A 19,614-nucleotide genomic window follows, 5' to 3' on the forward strand; every position below is an offset into this window, starting at 1 on the left:
GGGCCCTCGTCTCTATTTGAATAAAATTAGTACAGGATTAAGAAAGTTATCCTGAAACATGTTACCTGAATCGACGGCTGTTTATGTTTTTTATACCCACACGTAGCCATAAAAGTCGCGTGGTATAGGCACCGTGATTAATTTCTTCATAATAAAGCATAAGTAGGATACAGCTAGATCTCTCGCGCTAAAGTTTGTTTAAGAAAGATATTCATAATTTGATTTCAAGAACAGCATGTTCTGGGAAGTTAAGCACAACACATTGTAACGTGGCAACTGGCAATATTTCTTTTCAATCAGATTACGACTTAACTGTAGGATAAAATACATGCTCCTGATTAATCCCTTATTGGAAATAAGCAGAGCAAAATATAACGATCTGATATAAAAATGATTAAGAATCTGTATAAATTGTTCCTATTAGTGGAGAAAAAAATCCCAATTGCAACAGACGGCCGAAATATAATTTATCACAGTATAAAGTCGTACTCGATTTGTCCTAAAGAATTCGACCGTGACGTTCATAAAATAACTGGCAAATGAGAATTATAAAACGACTGAAGAAATTAAGCTTCCCAACCAGAGATTGCAGTTGTAATAATGAAATTTTCGTCTTCCATAACAGTTGACGCAACAATATGGTTAGCTCCTGAATTTTTCCAGCCGGGACCCTTATCGTCATAGCTACCGTATCAATATAAAGTCCTAAAAATGTTAACACTGTAGTAGGACCTACGGACTTCTCATGTGCAATGGGTACACCTAATTCTGGGTAAACACGTCCAAAACAGTCTATAAGTAGCATACAATGGCCTGATGACCCATTCTCAGGCGTCAAGATAATGATAAAGTGAGTTGATACCTGTCAAATACTCTGTTAGCCAGTACAAGAAAGAAGAAACTGTTTCAAATAAACTACAAGACCGAGCACAACCCATGGGTAGCATTCGGTCGAAATAATAGCTTTTGTCAACCTTCATACCGAGTAAATGGAAATGGAAAAGCCGACTTGATATCACGTTTTGCTATCTTTGCCCCTCTTCTTTATGTAAATATCATATTTGCACCTTTGTCAAGAGGTATATTTTACTGAACAATATTTATCATCTATACCATCATTTAAACTACTGTCTTTATGGTAAGATAAATGCTGTATTAAACGCCAACCTCCGTCAAATAGACTAGACCTATAGGTGAAATTTTAAGATTTTGAAAAGGCGGTGAACTGAAAGGACCAGCTATTCTTCCTAATTCTACTTTTGTTTGTAATTCTTCTGGTAAAAGATAAGCTGATTTTAATTTTTTGCACGGGAAGGTAATCTTGAACCCGTGTAATTTGGCCAATAACCTTTAGAAAATCCATTTAATAATAAATTCGCATCTGCCTTGTTAGGATATTTAGAAATGTACTTGGCTAAACGGTTAGTGTTTATAAGTGATGACCCGAGGGCCATTGAATCTCGGTTGCGCAGTCGGGTTTCTGACTGAAGGTCTTGACTGATGTCGATATGGACTTGCCTGTCCGCGGACTGAAACGAATGACTTTGACCTACTGGTAAAACAGAAACGGCTTGGGTGATTCCCGCTACAGTTTAAGCATGCATGACAATACGTCCAAAAAGGTCTTACACATTTTTTTTTTCAAACTGAAATCGAAGCATTTTCTAAGTACATTTTGGTTATCATTTGACACTACCGATGCTGAATGCCCTACATAAATCGCCACCAGATCGATGCCATCTTCTGTCTACTACTAACTACTACTACCACTACTATTACGACCACTACCACCAAAACAACAACCACTACCACCACCACTACCACTACAACCACCTCTTCTACCACTACCACAATCACAACCATTACTACTACTACAACCACCACTAACACTATCACTTCTACCACTACCAATATCACCACCACTACTACCAGTACCACCACCACCACCACTAACACTACTATACCTACCACTACCACCACTACTACAACCACTGCTACCACCACTACCACCACCACTTCTACTACTACCACCACCACCACCACCACCACCACTACCACTACCACCACAACCACCATCACAACCACAACCACTACTACCCTTTGAAATTTCTTTGTTTGAATTTATTTGTCATACCACTGATCACCACGCCGTTCCAAACAGTGACGTCATGATAATAAAATACGCTGCTAAATTTATTCTATGGAGTGCCTGTTTCTTTCCTATGAGACGGCATGTGTTCATTCGGCGCCTCAAACATCGGTAATCCTCTGTGTATACATTTATTTCGGAATAACCTCGGATATAAAACATCACTCTACATTTTTATCGGTGTAACACTTGGGTAACGGTGTTACCATTTCATGCTTCGTCTTATAGACTCAGTGGTATAGAGACCGAGTACCACTTTATTTTAGTGTGTCCAAAGCTGCAATATATTGGGAGTGGAGGGGAGTGGGGAGGGAGAGGGGAGGGGAGGAGGTTCCGATCCCCTTCCTGGAATGAGTTTAACTATGGCATTATTTGTAGTTCCATGCATTTTTATATCACAACGTATGTGACATATACGTTTCGGTGTAAACTGTCAAAAATGACCGGACGAATATGTCACATGTCAATTTTACGGTCGAATATATCACAGACGTGTTACATATTCGATCTGTGACATATACGGCTCAACAGTGCTTTAATTTAACTACTAAGCTTACCTCTCGGGGTGCTTGACTGTGCTTGACGGTAACGTTCTTCCCCGATCTTCGTCATACGTACATCCACCATATTATAAAAATGTTCAAATATACATTAATAAAATAATGAAAAAAAAAAAAGAAAATATTTTCATAGCTAAATTTCTGCTTTTAAATCATATCAAATTTATCATCGTGAAAGGGTCTTTCTTGATAAAATTACATTTGATTATCCCGATTTCAAAATCTTTAGGTACTTCGATAAGGCTTTCAAGTTTCCAAGTGGAAAATTAATTCAGATAAATTCTGATAAAGTTAATTGGGCCTAAATAATTCATGCTTTGTGATTATCGCAACTGGAATTTCTGCGAGGTTTCGTGTCATCAGCAATCATTGCACGGTATACGATACTATATTAGAACCGCCTAAAACATTCAGAAATAAACTACGAGACATGTTACTGCTCGCTGTCCCGTAGACAATTTTTGGTGACACTTATACTATTTTTATAATATTAATGAAATCACACTTTTCAGCAACGTAAAGTAACAAATGCTACGGAGTGTGTTGAATGATATAACAATTGTATTTGTGCAAACATCGTGTTTTCATTGTATCAAAGGTTATGCAATATTTTATATATAAAAGAAAGAATCGTTTGAAGTATTGAGCAAGTCAAACACAATCAAAGCTACTAAACGCAAATTAGGCTACCTACGAATTGACACTGTTGTAGAAAGATATAGATTATCAATTAAGAAGATGGGGTTTATTATACAAAATAACAGATATAAAAATAGAAACAGTTGAGACAAAAAGTAATTCGAAAATAGGGACCATCCCTTGGTGATGGGATTTAGTTTTTAAACGGTTTTGTAGCACAGCAACCTCACAGGTACCCAAAATTCAACTTGTCAGGCGAGACCATGAAAATAAACTAATCCATTGCTGAACCAAAACATGCGCGTGGAGTCAATTGCAGTTTTTATCTCGAACAATTGATCTTGAAATAGAGCACAGAGAGTCGTACTTGTAATAAAATTATGTCTATAATTTTGAGGTAAGCCATCATGTAGTCTTCCTTTGTTTGCTTGGGTATGAGTGCCGTTTTTCAACAGTATTACAATTAACCAAAGCAGTGTTCCTCGACTCTGTACCGGTATTAACACGTTCTCCATAAGTAACTTTCAACTTCGTCACATGAGTGAGAGGAAAACTTATTTAAAACACAATGACTTATAACATGTTATGATCTATGTAGATATTAAGCATTACTTAATAAGTCTCTAATCTCATTCATTGATGGTTTCCTTGATCAGAGATATAACAACGTAATTATGACTGACCGCCGCAATTATGTCCTTCCAGATACTTATATTTCTCACATTCGGACATTTTCTGAATTATTTACTGGACACTTTATCATAATATTATATATCTGTCTCGTTTGCTTGTAAGAATCATTGCCCTCGCTATCGTTAATGCAAAACTATTATTGAAAACACTGAGAAGGAATAAGATTTCTAGGAAGCTAAAACTGTTATTTGTCCGTAACGCCGAGATCAAGTATTTTCACATTAATCTCATTTCCACTATCATTTACATTTTTGACAGTTTTACAAATTTCGATTTCTCACACATAATGAGTATTGACTGTGTGCAAATATCATTTCACCAAAACAACATATTTTAAATTAGTGAATATTGCATTATGTAGAATACAACTCTCGTACTTCGAATACAGCCGCTGGTAAGAAAGGTCTTATAAAATCATGGTCATTTAATTAATGTTTTAAAGCTTATCAATTAATGTTATGTTCAGTGTCTTGTGTTTTGTATGACATAATGAATGACAATATAACTGAGAAACCGGTCTAGTTAACAAACTCACAATTTCAAGTGAAAGATTGCTTCTGTAAGTTAAATTGACAGAAACGGTTACTTGCAGTATCACCTATCCAGGAACACATAATGCGGTCAATTTAAACTTTCACCATTAGCCTTCTGTAAATATTGTTTTTAAAATTTATTCAATTTTCTAATTTACATATTCCTAACATTGTTTTATACGTCATTCCTTTTCAGATAAGTGACACTGTATGAGTTTTAACTGGTATTTACGAGTTCTAATGAGTAATTGTGGATCTATTTTGATATCAACTGTTTCGTCATTATTTAAGAAATAATTTATAGCAAAAGAGTGCTTTAAGCTATTTTAGCACGATGGGCGGTTATATATGTTACATACGAGTGTATGAATAGTGTTTAAACACGGTTTTGCTATCTATTATTTCGATTCTAATATGCCTTTAATCTAAAACAGTAGATAAAATATAGAAACGCTCTTTCTTGGTCGCAACAAAAACTTTGACGTCACCGCACGTTAACGTGACGTCATTCCGAAATAAAGTATCGTAAAAGTGTTTTAACAGAGACAAGCATATTAGAATTGTAAATATATTACACTAACGTGGCAATTCCTCCGCTGAAACCATTTAGAAAGAGACAAGACAACCATGTAGAAGTAGAAATAGGTATTGCATGTTTTGCGTAAAAAGGACACTCGAGTGAATCTCCTATAAAGATTTCATACCGGAAAAAATCGTACATTGTATGCGTAATAAATTTAATGCGAATAAACACGATATTCAAAAGTACGACCCTTTATATGACAAACAGACATGGGACATTTTCATTTAGCAAGATAGCTAAAGTGGTAATTATTCTCGTTCAAGCGTTACAGTTCACTTCCAACCTATTGCCTAATCCTCCAATGTATCTTATAAGAATCTTTGGTTTAATCATGTCTTATTGCTTTCTTCTCATGGCAATACAAACTTACAAGACATGCATACAAAAGGCGAACTAAATTTAAGAATTTCATAAATGTATGGGTATACAAACTATATATAAAAGCAAAAGGGTTGGGCCACAAGTTTTAACAACATTAGAGAGTTGCCCCTTCCCAGTGGTCATACTGCGAGTAACAAAATGAGCATTATTTTCTTTGTGTTTTCGTATTTGGCTATTGCTAGTGTATTATATAACTGTCTGAAACGTTTAGTTAGACAGTAAAATGAATACATAAGTTTGACTGTACGGCAAATCGACACAAAGAGGTCATATATTGCAGAGAGTAAGTTTAATTGAAACCTTTAATTGAAAAACGTCACTAAATGATTTCTATATAAGACAGTTATATAGTATTAAAATATCAGCTGTAAACAGTAGCAATACCAAATAAATGCAAAATAAAAGCACCCCTTGTACGAGTTTTGAGTGATACATACTATTCAACGAGAGACTTTTAACAGACAAAACATGAAGATCGAACTGGGAGATCTGGTCCTTATGATGTTTTGCTTTAACTGTAAAGACATTTTAGTGTTCAAAATCCTTAAATCATACATTTCATTTATTAATTTAACTAAGTCTTTTAAAATGTTGAAATATAACCCTAAAAGTTAATCGACCGTTTGCTTGAATGTCTTTTAAAACTGGGTCCTGGAGAAAATGGATTTGCTGGAACACCATTTTCAGGTTCTTGCTTTTGCCTTTGGGACCTCCGTGGCCGAGTGGTTAAGGTCGCTGACTTCAAATCACTTGCCCCTCATCGATGTGGGTTCGAGCCTCACTCGGGGCGTTGCATTCTTCATGTGAGGAAGCCATCCAGTTGGCTTACGGAAGGTCGGTGGTTCTACCCAGGTGCCCGCTCGTGATGAAGTAATGCACGGAGGGGCACCTGGGGTCGGAGTGGTACCTGGGGTTTCCTCCACCATCAAAGCTGGAAAGTCGCCATTTGACCTATAATTGTGTCGGTGCGACGTTAAACCCAACAAAATAAATAAATGCTCTTGCATTTAATCATCATCGCAAAGAGAGAAATAAGGAAATAAATGAAAACAGATACCTTTACGGGAAATTATATTTTTCTTTCCAGTTACTTCGGATTTTCTCTAAATCCTAATACTTGGAGCTGACCTAATGTGTTCTAAATGTTTTCTCTTTTGATATTTACTTCAAGACATATTGCCATACATTCAATTATGTGTTTGATTCTACACATGCTGTTTTCCATTACATTTAGTTGGTGATGTCTGCTATGACTTCTAATTGCATTTCCCTTTTTGGACTGTATGCATTCTGAATTGGCAAACGCCCAGAAGTGATTATCTCCCCTATCGCTAAATTAATCACTATCGTCACAAATACCATGCAAATCACATGACCGTTGGCACAAATTTTATTATTGAATTTATATTTTCTCTTTGTTCTGAAAAATACACAAAACAGTTTCAATTACTAAACTCTACTTTACGGAGAGATACGTGTAGGCGATTGCTAAATTGATTGGTTCCATATCAGACAAATGAGTAATTAAGAATTTCTATGACGGAGCGGTCCTTTATCTGAAGACACATTTTAAATTGAAATTTGTTTGAAATAAATCTTAGACTGGTGATGTATGTTATGAGGTGAAGCATTTATTGAGAAGGAAAATTATAAATTATGAATGCGAAGTACATGCGCATATGGTTCAATGATCCTTTGATGTATGTCTACTTTAGAATTTAAGTTGTTTACTTAAAATGCGTGTTATAGCCATTTTGTGCGTTAAGGATTCACCTGACACGGATAACTTTTAATTATGCTTTTTCTAAGATTTAAAACATAGCGCCAAACAATGGTGAGGTTTGTCCAACAGCTTATTAAACTCCTTTGTTGTGTTTGCCACTGATCATTGACTTGTTCTGTGGTTTTCCCTCTTGTGCGGGTATACAGGTATCAATTATGTATATAAACTGCTATACTGTTTCGTTTTGAAGAGTTTGCGTTCTTCATTTGATCTTTTCTTTTGGTTTTGCAAGAAATAATATAATTTATAATGTAGATGAAATTTCTTTGAAAATTTCATAGAAAGTATAAAATTATTAGAGCATGATTTGAGATAGCAGTGCCGAATGTTAATGGGATTGTGTTTAACCTCCCAAAAGATTCTAGTAATTTCATTTTTTTTAAAGATGATAACGTGATGACCCGCTATATTTCCGTAGAGATTCAATAGATTTTTAATGTCGTCCTAGGTTAAATTAAGCGGCCGATGGAACAAATCAATGATAAGGCTTGTTAGTGACCACCCACGGAAATATCGCCCCCTTAATGCAAAAAGGCACCAAGTGCCTTCTTTATTCATGTACTCATGGTACCTTTTTGCATTAAGGGGACGATATGTGGGGTCAGTATGAAAAACTTGGGGACTCGACAAATAACCCCCCTCCCCCTCCCCCACGCACACACCCTTCCACTTTATTATACCGACCCCATATATTTCCGTGGAGGGTCACTAACAAACCCATTAATTAATAATGTCAAGAATTCAGAAATATTAGTGTTCCGGTGAAAATGTTGCCTTTGCAAAGTAGCTAGTCTTCGGCGCGACTTAAAGAGACTGTGAGACAGAAGGATTTGTGATCTACATAATACTGGTATACCATCGATCAGTTACACAAAATGGAAACAATATTCATTTTGGAAAGAGTCTCTATGGGTTGATATATTGCAATAGCTGGTTCTCAGCTTGCTAATGTATTTGCAATTTAGGCGATTTTATTGTTCATTGAAATTGGTTAATTATTCAGAACTAAACGTTTTTTTCTCCCTAGATCGTGTTTTGTTTCGCCTCCTCTGATTGTCTATAATAATTTAATTCTTTTGGTCTTAAAGGTGGTTAATCAGATTTTGGTCAACAATTGAATTTGTTCAAAACCTTTAACAACTGATCATTTATACATATTTGTGTTCACTGAGTTCTTAATACTCGCTAGATTTCCACTGAAAATATTTTTTTAAATTTGATTTTCCTATTCTAGCTGCCCAACCAAGATAAGCATAAGTATAAATTAAATAAACATAATTTTGCCTAAGGAATAACACGACTATAAACACAATTTTAATCAATTTTTCAATTTGTTTTGGCAAGTATATAATTATATTGCCAACATTCAATTGAAATGTAAGTTGTTAAAATTATTATTACCTCCCTTTGCTAATGTCGGTTGCGCCAACAAGACTGAAAAAAAAAAGAAGTCTGAAGCTACACGCTATTTTAAACTTGCTTTTTGTTTCAGATAGTTCAAATATCCCAATATTTATCAAATACAAATGTAAAACTATAGACATTATAATGAAATCGATAGAAATAGTCCACTTTTTTAAATACTTTTATTTTCTAGAGAGGTAATTATAACATTTCATAAAAAAGTAATAAAATAAATATTTGCAATACGGATCTAATTCTATGTTATGGATATTTTTGTTCCTTAAATAGATTTCTAACAGAATACATGAAAACTGAAAATTGGCATTATGTTGCTCAAATGTGATTGACCACCTTTAATGTGTTTAATTTTGAAAGGTCTATCTTTGTAATTCTAGTTTTAACATAGTCAGATTCACATATTCTGTATTTTATCTTTTGTCAGATCACGTGAAATTCTTTCGTTCAAAATACTTTCTGTATAGTTCACTGAAGGAACTGGTTCTAAAATTGCCAATGCAAATGCAATTGCTTGAACAGAAAGAAGGTGAAAAAGTCTCAATGGGAATAGATGGCTTCAGTCTTTTTCGCTGTTTTTAATTTGAAATCCTATTATAATACCGATCCGTCGAGATGAGCCGAAATTACCATGGACCGCTTTAGATTTTGAAAGCCCGAAATAGTTCACATTAAACGTAAATATTGATTTTATGCACGGAAAGAGACAACAGACATGACATGAAATTGATTTGCAGCATGCTACTCTCACCCCACGCAAAAATTTCAAGACTATTTGTCGCTATTTTGCTTGTTTTTCTTGCTGATAAATTTGTTTCCAGGTTTCTAGTAAAGTTTATTTCATTTCCAGTTCAGATTTTTTTTACTAATAATGAAGTTAAATTCGTTACTAATAACACTGCCACCTTAATTCTCGTCGCAAAAGTTGCTCCAGCAGAAAATCAAGATAATCTGGCGAAGATCTTTAAATCTATTTGAAACAATAAGTATTAATACCCAAGCCTTCTACTAAGAATGCAGCATTACCTCACGCCCGCCTGAAACCCCATCCAGAGATATCACAGAACTCACAGTAGTACATGCAAGGATGCGTTCACGATAAGAAACACAAACATTACACACAATATATATTAACATCAGATTTTACTAATATTAAAAAGGCGCTAGTGAACACTGCCAAATTCGGCAAAGTTACTGCAAAAATCAGATACACTGGAGACCGTTTAAATCTATTTGAAACTAAGTTAATTACCAAACCACTTGAAAAACGTTACATGCGAGTGTAATTTATACCCACCATTCGAATGGGAAAATATACAACACTACCCTAAAAGGCATCTCTTTTGTCAAAAATGTTTGTATTATTTACTTTAAGAGAAAGATGAAGTTGATGAAAACAAACGTGTTCATTTTATTTAACTGGAGCTCCCGGGAATTCTAATATCCATTATATCAGCACAAAAAAGATAATAATCCGTATCAAGAATATCATACAGACAGCGTGATATATTTGCAGAGATAACGTCCACCTGTATTACCAGAGAAAGTTCTTTCAAAACAATATATAAACAATTCTGCGTTAACAATTTGTTCACCTGAGAATACAAATTATTTTCCGGAACACTACATTCCAAAACCTGACGTAAATCATTTTCATTTGTCACATGTCTACAGAGAATATATTTTTACCTTTCTGTTGCGATTCTGCTTCATGTAGTAAAATGAAGATTCACTTAAATTAGATGCGAGAAATGTGGCATTCTTCCTGGGATTCTTTTTCAAAGCAGTAAATCAGATAGATCAATCATAGATCCTGACAAAAAGGGACTTGTAATTATTAAGTCTTAAGAAATATTACTGACCTAAATATGTGTTAAATTACGAGTTTTCTTATGCATTAATTGGATATTTTTACGTGGGCTTTTATGCAGGTAAGGCAAGACGCAAGACGTAAATAGCTTGAATTAGGGATAAACAATCATTATGTGATTCTTTAAGTAGGTTAGAAATCAATCCAGTCAATGGTTTGACGTTTAATTTATCTATACGAACTTTAAACAAAGATGCTTTTATAATATGACAAGCGGCCAAACGTTTTTCGATCAGGAGAGGGACTTAAAATGAAAACTTTAGTACTATTTATGTGTCACTGCCCTCGTTTAATGCTCCTTCAAGAGATGAAATATTTTGTCATGATAAGATTTGAATAAAATAAGTACACAATGTAGTTATGGTTATTGCACTTTCCTCGTTTTTGTATTGCCATATAACACAATATTACGTTTTTATGCAATGCAAGAGTTTCTGCTTTGGCGGTTATTGCGGCCTGACTAAAATATATACCGGACAGACTGGTGGACTAACATCTGTGTTTACAACATAATTTTGAAGAGGCAATAAATGTGTTTGGTAGCATTTGTGTTGACTCTGGCGGTACATATGACAAATATTTAACATTATAGTACTGGAAGTCTTTTCTGATAGACCTGATGCTTGGTGTGAGTATTTAAAATCCCCACAGTTGACTTACTAATAGGTAGATTGCGACCTGCTGTAATCAGTCATATGTCATTTGTTAGTTTGTCACTGTCCCTTACGCTTTGCTTTCATATTATTCAGTATTTAATTTTAGCGATGATTAGGTTGTTGCGTTCTTTGATTGTGGCTGTTGTTACTGAAATTAAACAAAAACGAATAAACAATATCTTGGATTAAGTAGTGTTACATGTCTAAAAACCTATTTCTATTTATGTACGATGAAATGTAATTAAACGCCAAACATGTTTATTAGTTCAATAACACACTTTTAAGGCATAGGTACACAATAATAAATCTATAAGAGCTAAACAGTACTTTCGATTTCACATAACATTTTTATTGTTCGGAGATGGATTTAACTGGATTTATAAGACAGTTTATTAATATCACGAGCATTTTAGCTTGTCGTTTCGAAACTAAATTAATTGCTATCAAGATGTGTTGAATTCCTTGAAGATGCCTAATAAAGTATTAATAAGATAATTTTACGTCACTATGACTTGCACTATGAATAGATTTCATTCATTCAGACGTATGTTCGAAGATTTCCCTTATGGTTATCATTATTATTATTATTTATCAGATTTTTAAAGCGCTCTTTTCATCTATAAAATAAACGTTCAAAAGCGCTGGCTGACTGACAGTTTTCCCAAAACCAGTGCTAGACGGACTAAGACTAATATTAGTCCAACGAGTTTCAGCGTGACTGGACAGCTACATGTATTGGTGGTCATTTAATCCATCTAACCTGTTCTAACAATTTACCCTAGCATATACATAAATGGACGACATAAAGAAAATGTCTATATTAATTGAATAGCATAAAGCGTTTCGAGAAAAGATTTTTTGAATAGAGATGATATCAACGGTAAACACAAACCTTTCACAAAGTTTCTTATTTTATAAATTTCCTGTACTAAAACTTTTATTCTCCAGGTTATCTGTGCACGGAAAAACATAAAATGAAATTAATACTGAACTGTTACTTTTATTTTGTTTTTATTATGCATATGAAACGATTTGTACAAGCATGTGTCAGTCATTGGCGCCAGACCAGAAAGAAAATGCCTCTGTTCATGTTATACCCTACCCCTAGGTATTCTATAAGAACCATAGTCATGAAGGGGAAAATATACTAACCCGTTACAATCGTACATTTCTCAACGTAAACACGCAATTCGGTGAATGGGTACTATGGATATCAAACAAGTGGTCATCTTCCATTGTGTACCGGTCACATTTCTTCAATACATCTTATCTTAGAAAAATTACGCGTAGTTTATAGTTATTTCAACGTTACACAAAAAAACTTGCTTGAACTTCCCTGGTGAAGTTCCGTTCTAGATTACAAAACCATTCTGATTGGCTGTTGTGAAAATGTATGTCAATCGTCATTTTACTACACGTGTTCGATAAAATTTGAAAATGCAGCATAAATGTGCAAAATGAATAAAAGATCATATACAAGATAAATTTCATTCATCATTTCGAGTTTTAGTGTAAAATTGTGATTTTTTTTAAATTCTGATTTTGTTTGTTTACATTTCGCCATATATGTGCACACTGCCGTGGCCTCTAGACCGGATGTTCATTAGGGAAGGTCACGCAAGTTTTTTCTGTAACGTTGACGAAAGCATAAAATATGTTGATAATCTCAGCAATATGGAATACTGAGACAATGTGACTGGTGCACGATGGAAGATAATTTATCGCTTGTTCAATATACTAGGTACCCATTCACCGAACTGCGCGTTTAAGCTGAGAAATGTACAATTGAAACGGGTTAGTATAGTTTCCCCTTCATGACCATGGTTCATATAGAATACCTCGGGGTAGGGTATAACATGTACAGAGGCATTTTCTTTCTGGTCTGGCGCCAGTGGTGTCAGGTTATTTCAAGTTTTCATTTTAAGTAAGATAAAAAGATATATCTTTCATACTCTGAAATTATATAACTGTTCTTAAGACAGGAACACTTAATATGTTATCTACATGTTCTTTTACAATATATATCTTAGACAACAGGCAATAATTTGATAAAACAATTATGACCTTTTATTCATAGCAGCATAGCTATGATTTTCTAATTCGCTTTTTTTCTTACAAGGAATGTGTCCGACAAAGCTTTCTTACGATCTACATAACCCTGAAACATATTGTTAGACATAAAAGCATATAAGTCTATAAGAAGATAAAAGCCTTAAGGAAATAACCTCGTACGGACTTGACATAGTTCACACGTACTATATGCCTGTCTGCTAAATGATTAAAAGAGAGAGCAACACCAGTTTCTATACGTGCTGTGAAACAAATGGAATTATGGATACAGTGCTGTGTAGAGCAACACCCTTTGGTAGATACAAATATTGACTGTTATGTAGAGGTTATTGTTCTGGAGAGGTAAATTTGATAATATATTTCAGCTAAGGGAAATTTTGGTGCTGCTCTGGAGAGGTTGTACTGTATGTAGTTTGAGGACGCATTGCTGTTGAGTCATAAAATGTTAATATGTACAACTGCTTTTTAACTTGGGGCCATATGCCGCTTTTCGTTGAATTGCACTGTGAATAATTGAAGATTCCATGTACACCGCCGTATGAATACATCTACGGATGTCTCTAAATTGTATATTATGTACTTGTAACATGTACAGATGTTGAGTTCTGTTTAACCCTCCGCTAGAGGGCGTGGACGGCAGCTACCGTCCATGAACAGGTTTAATGAAACCGAGTCTGAAACATTTTCATTTATGCTGTGTTGGGCGACCTGTAATTTTCCATTTTTTTCTATTTTATGTTTTGTAAATGTCAGAAAAGCAGCTGTTTTGATTTTCGAACGATAAGTATGAATAATCGTTCGGAGAATACTGAAAAAGAAGACGGAGACAGTAGGGTTTAGCTGTTTTCAGTCAATGCAATCATGTACAATAAGAATGTTCTAGAGTTGCCTATAGTTAGAGTGATAATACAAAAAATCGTTCAGATTATTCTACAAGCAAATCACTTTGCATGTTGATTGTTTGAAACCATACGCTAAATTATTGATCGAGACCCCAGCGTCAAAATCAACATGGCGTCTGAAATTCAAAATGGCCGCCAAGATGGCCGCCAATTTTCTTAAACTTGATTAAAATGATCATTAAGTAATATTTTATGTTGGCAGTAAGCAGAATGGGTTTTGATAATGAAATATTTATATCAACATTTTGAAAATTTAAGATTTTGAAAGCCTATATTCAAAATGGCCGACACAATTCAAGATGGCCGACATAATTTAGCCAAAAACTTAGATTTTCAAAATATCTAAAATATTTTGCCAACATTTCATCTTTCATTGAAAATCTTATTGAATAAAGTTCATAAACATGAGATATAGAGCCCTTATTTCACTTGAACACTAGATATAGCTTGACTGACAGTTTTCCAAATTCAAAATGGCTGCCAAGATTCTCCGTCAGATGTTTTACTAACTGAACATCCATTGATTTCGTTGATATTTATGCCCATTTGAATTGTTGAGATGGTATAATTATTAAATTTTACGGTTAAACCTATCTCCAACTCTAAACAATTCAAAGTGATTGACTTCCAGCTTCTCCTTTGACTACAAATTTGCAGCTGGCAACGAAACACATAATTAATAGGAAATTAGCTTATTGAAAAGTGACCAATCAGAACTGGTTATTCAACTGGTATATTTTCATAATCCACTGTCGTCAAAAATGAAAAGAGTCCTCAAATGAAGAAAAAGAGACGAAAAGAAAATTTCTGTTCACACAAAGAACCAAGCTGGTTGCATTTTGGCTTTTTAGTTAATGTGACATATTATGAACTCCTACATTACGAAATGTGTCTCACAATACAAATCAACAAGATATTGGCAATAGCCCTTTAAGTGCAAGAAACTCATTGAAAATGACCATTTATATATTCTGCCAATTTTACATGTAAATATAATATTGTTCCACTGTTTTCCATTTCTTTATATAAAGACAATATTAAACACATTGTAAACACAATATTCACTAAGACTGAATATCATAGCTGATTTACAGAGGAAAGGCATGTTGATATGTGGACCAAATTTCTTAAACCATTATCATGTTGTGTCAGTATTGAATGAATTCTCATGCAGTGTTGTTATATTTTCTGGTCCTTTGATCTACGCTTCCTCTTTTAGCTAGGATTTATCAACTATCAAAACAACAGTCTTAAAGTGCCGTGTCACGGATGCAAAAATATTGCGGTATACAGTATGCAGTGTGTGTGCGTAGGGGGTGGGGTCTCGATCAAATATTAAAGGCAATATGTCAAACTATAATCATGCAAAGCGGTTTGCTTGTAGAATTATCTGAACGATTCGGCCAATTTTGAGCTCTAAGCGCTCTAACTATTGTTTGACTGTTACGATAAAGCAAAGGACTAAAACGATTTTTCACAAATATAACTTAAAATGATAAATTTACCCTCTTGAAAATATCAGTTGACTATTGTATGATTTTCAATAATTTAGGAAAAGCATACTTCTTACAAGTAATGACAGTATGTCAAAGGTAGAGTGGGTTCCATGGCTGTAAAATGACGAAGAAAGAATTAATGCAGTGCGGTATTCAGAAGAGTTTATTCGCGGATACGAAACAGGGCGAAGATTTTTTTTGAACCGGATCGTTACAGCAGACGACGCTTAGCTCTGGCATTTCGATCCAGAGACTAAGTCGCAATACTGTGTTTGTAAAAATCCAAAACCCTGCCCCCTAAACTGACGAGAGTATAGAAAAGCGGAGGAAATACAAATTGTGTGGTTTTTTTTTCATGGATCAGTGGACTGCTGGACATTTGCAACATAGGAACCCTGATTGCAAGACTGTAACGGCAGATTATTATTCCAAGGTAAGCAAATGTTATCGATAATTGCAAAATTCATTTTAAGCACAGATGGCGATATATTTTAAACTGAACTACTGTTCAGCTGAAAAATGACCGATTTTACGATGTAAAAACCTCTTCTTTTTGCAATAATTTAGATACAGAGGTGATACCGGTATCTGGTCCAGCTTTGAGACAGAAACGTCCAGGAATCTAGCATGACCGTGTACATTTTCCCTATGAAAAGGTCCATAGACAGGGAGCTGAATCAGCTCTGTTGGAGATCTAACCCTTTTGCTTCGAGTTGTTCGAACAGCAAACCTCCAGTCCGGATCCTGCCCTACTGACTTTCGGGTCTGTCCTGATTTTTAGAGTATGCTACGAATATGTAGGTTTGACTGAAAAGAACTGACACTTAATACGCTATTCGTTTCTTCATTCAGTCAAGATTGGTGTGTAGAATCATATAATATGTGGTTGGAAAAGTTGAGAAAATGAATTACTGTTAAACATTTTAACGTCGCAAGTGTCGACCGTGCTCCAGGTGAGCATTACTTAAGCTTTATATGTTATTGTAAAATATGTATAGTTAAATATACGGTTAAGATATTTGCATCATTTAGAGAAGAAAATCTAAATTATATTTGGTGTAAGTTTTGTTTTTGTATCATACCTAATGTCGGGTTTACAGTTTTAGTTTACGAACTTCTAGAACACCCTTCGTGACGACAAAAACTCTTCTGGATAGTATCTAAATAGATGTGATATGGAGGCAAAAATGTATCTCCATATCTAGCTGGTATCCGGACAATTACCCCAATGAGAAAGTGGACCAGTTTAAATGGTAGATAGGAAACTTGCTCTCGCGCCCATGACCACCCCCATTACCAATTTCTGAAGCAGACATTTGCATCCCCACCCACCCAATAGTTTTGCCCCTATTTACTAATATTTGTTTTAACCTAGAAGATAATTATCTTATATAAATTGCAGGTTAACAAAATCTTTGTTACAATTTTAGTAGTCTAGATAATCAACAGTGTATGAGGAAGGAATGAGTATACAAAATCGAATAATAAAACTGAGAAATCTTTGTTTTCCTTTGTTTTATGTTGTATAATGGATTATTAGTATATTAGACTGACTGCTTACGACTGCAGTTTATTTGTTGCAGCACGCAATATATTTCAATATACAATCGCGATATGAATACAAAATCATTGCAGAGAGCAATAAAGAATTCATTTTGCAAATACATTTAATGCACAGCTAAGGCGTTTAATGATCACTTTCCAAGACATGCTTTTAAAATTGTAAAAGAGCTGGGTCTTAATACGCTGTTCTTAAATTATGAATAGGCATAAAAAGATGTAATCTTTGTACACCCTATGCAGAAAGATAATTGAGTATAAAAGTATTTAGGTACAAATTGACAGTCGCATATATTTTATTGAATTAACATAGCAGTAGGATTAGTACTTGATTCATTCAGTTTAGATCATACTTTGTGTCTAAAATGTAAAATTGTTATTTGTCTATGATTTAAAAACTATATCGAAGGGAGACTTACTTTAAAAGTTAGTAGATGAAGTTGTGAAACATATTTATTGAGCAAGGACCTAAATTGTACACCTGTCATTTTGTAGTATAACTGTATTTTACCTGTATTACGATGACTTCAACATCACTCTTTCAAATGTACAGCTCGGTGCGATTACTGCAACAATTTGAACATAAATCTGTCAGATATGCAACTCGTCGCAACGACTTCCACAATCAAAACATCAGGCTTTCAGATGTATAGTTCGGCGCGACGACTTCCACAATCTAAACATCAGTCTTTCAGATGTAAAGGCAGGCGCGACGACATAAACGATTTAAACACCAGTCTTTCAGTATTACAGCTCGGCGTGGCGGCTTTCACAATTCAAACACCAGTCTTTCAGATGTACATCTGCATTTACGTATTGTTATACCCCTGTAATTTTGCGAAATTTTACAGCTTAGTGTTTTCGTCGTTCATGCTACTGTTTGAGAATAACCTTCCAATTGCTTGGTGATAATTGAGGACATGAACATTAAAACAAATGACTAAGTGTAGGTTTACTAGAATTGAGACTACAAATTAAAGTAGAAATAATAAACTTTTCGTACGCGCTGGCATTTTCTTGGTATTAGGCTCTCCTTTCAAACTTTGCGTTTTAGGCTCAATACTTTAAACGAAGTTTTATCATCCGTATTATCATTACAAGATTAAAAATCAACTAAAACTGTAAATTGCTTGTGCACATTTCAGTAAAATCAAGAAATAGATCCTTAAGAAGCAAGCAGACTCGTTTTGATTTGTCCGTTCATGAAGCAGAAAGAAAGTTAAATCATTTGTCAGCTAGGTTCCGTTTTTATCCAGTTAAACATGGCATATTCTGAAATAATCCCTTCTTGAAAAAGAAGACAAAATTTCAATTTCATCAGACGGTACAATTACACGGATAGAGAATTTGTGCCTTTTCTATTTTCATGTTTCTTTTATTCCATACGGTGGTAACGTTTGGTAACTTTGATTAAGCAGTTAACTTAGCTTCGTCTGATACATTTATATGTTTTGTAATACAAATGAGTTAAATTTCAGTTATAGAACACAAAATAATTATTACTTTATAATACTAACTTTATATAATTAATGAACAAAACATGTATGTCAATTTACAGTTCAACACAGTTAACTTAATTAGATTGTAAGCTTAGACGACAAATTACTATGATCGCTTTGATGTACCGTCTAGCAGAATGTCCATAGAAGTCTCTGTAGCCGTGTGGTTAGGGTCGCTGTCTTCAAATCACGTGCCCCTCAACGATCGTGTTTCGAAACCTCACTTGGGTTGTAGAATTCTGGACAATAAAAAAGGAAACGGATGAATTCAGTAAACAATTTGTGTTATGTTTCCTCGAAGAAACAAACAAAACGCATGACAGTTAGCTTAAGTGATGAAATACTATCTTAATTTCCTTTAACAATCAGCTTAAGGACGTGTGTAGTTTTGTGAAGTAACCTTCAATTATTCAGCTTTTAATATTTATAGGCACTTTAATAAGGCTGTAACATGAAGGAATTGACAACATTGTTTCAGATAAAGGTAATTGTGTTTAAATAATGCAAACTCTTTTATTTTCTAGACTGGAAAGCTGCATTATTGAAGGAAATAAGATATACAATTTTGGATATATTTCAATTTGTAAATCACGAGGGATTATTCTTACGAAGAAAAAATAACGGTTCGCAGTGCTCCTTTAAAAGAACATACTTGAACGATGTGTTACTGTAATTTTACAACGTTTTTTTTTAACAAGTAAAAAGTGTAAATAGATTCTCTGGACGCGTAGACCACAACATTAAAAACGGACAGACTTGGTTTGGTTAAAGTCATTGAAATGTACAATAATCCTCAATACTTAAAAATGTGTCTGAGAATA

The 19,614-nt window shown here is 34.4% G+C and overlaps 1 protein-coding gene across 1 annotated transcript in view; it reads right to left on the minus strand.

The window, feature by feature from the left end:
• Positions 1-1,753: 1,753 nt before the first annotated feature.
• LOC123523246 (keratin, type II cytoskeletal 1-like) overlaps positions 1,754-19,614 on the minus strand; it is a 54,698-nt gene continuing 36,837 nt past the window's right edge. The window contains exon 2 of the mRNA XM_053549211.1: positions 1,754-2,003. Within this exon, the coding sequence (XP_053405186.1) occupies positions 1,754-2,003 (250 nt within the window). The remainder of the gene's footprint in view (positions 2,004-19,614) is intronic.

This window comes from Mercenaria mercenaria, chromosome 8, assembly GCF_021730395.1.
Source record: "Mercenaria mercenaria strain notata chromosome 8, MADL_Memer_1, whole genome shotgun sequence".
In the NCBI taxonomy this organism is placed as follows: Eukaryota; Metazoa; Mollusca; class Bivalvia; order Venerida; family Veneridae; genus Mercenaria; species Mercenaria mercenaria.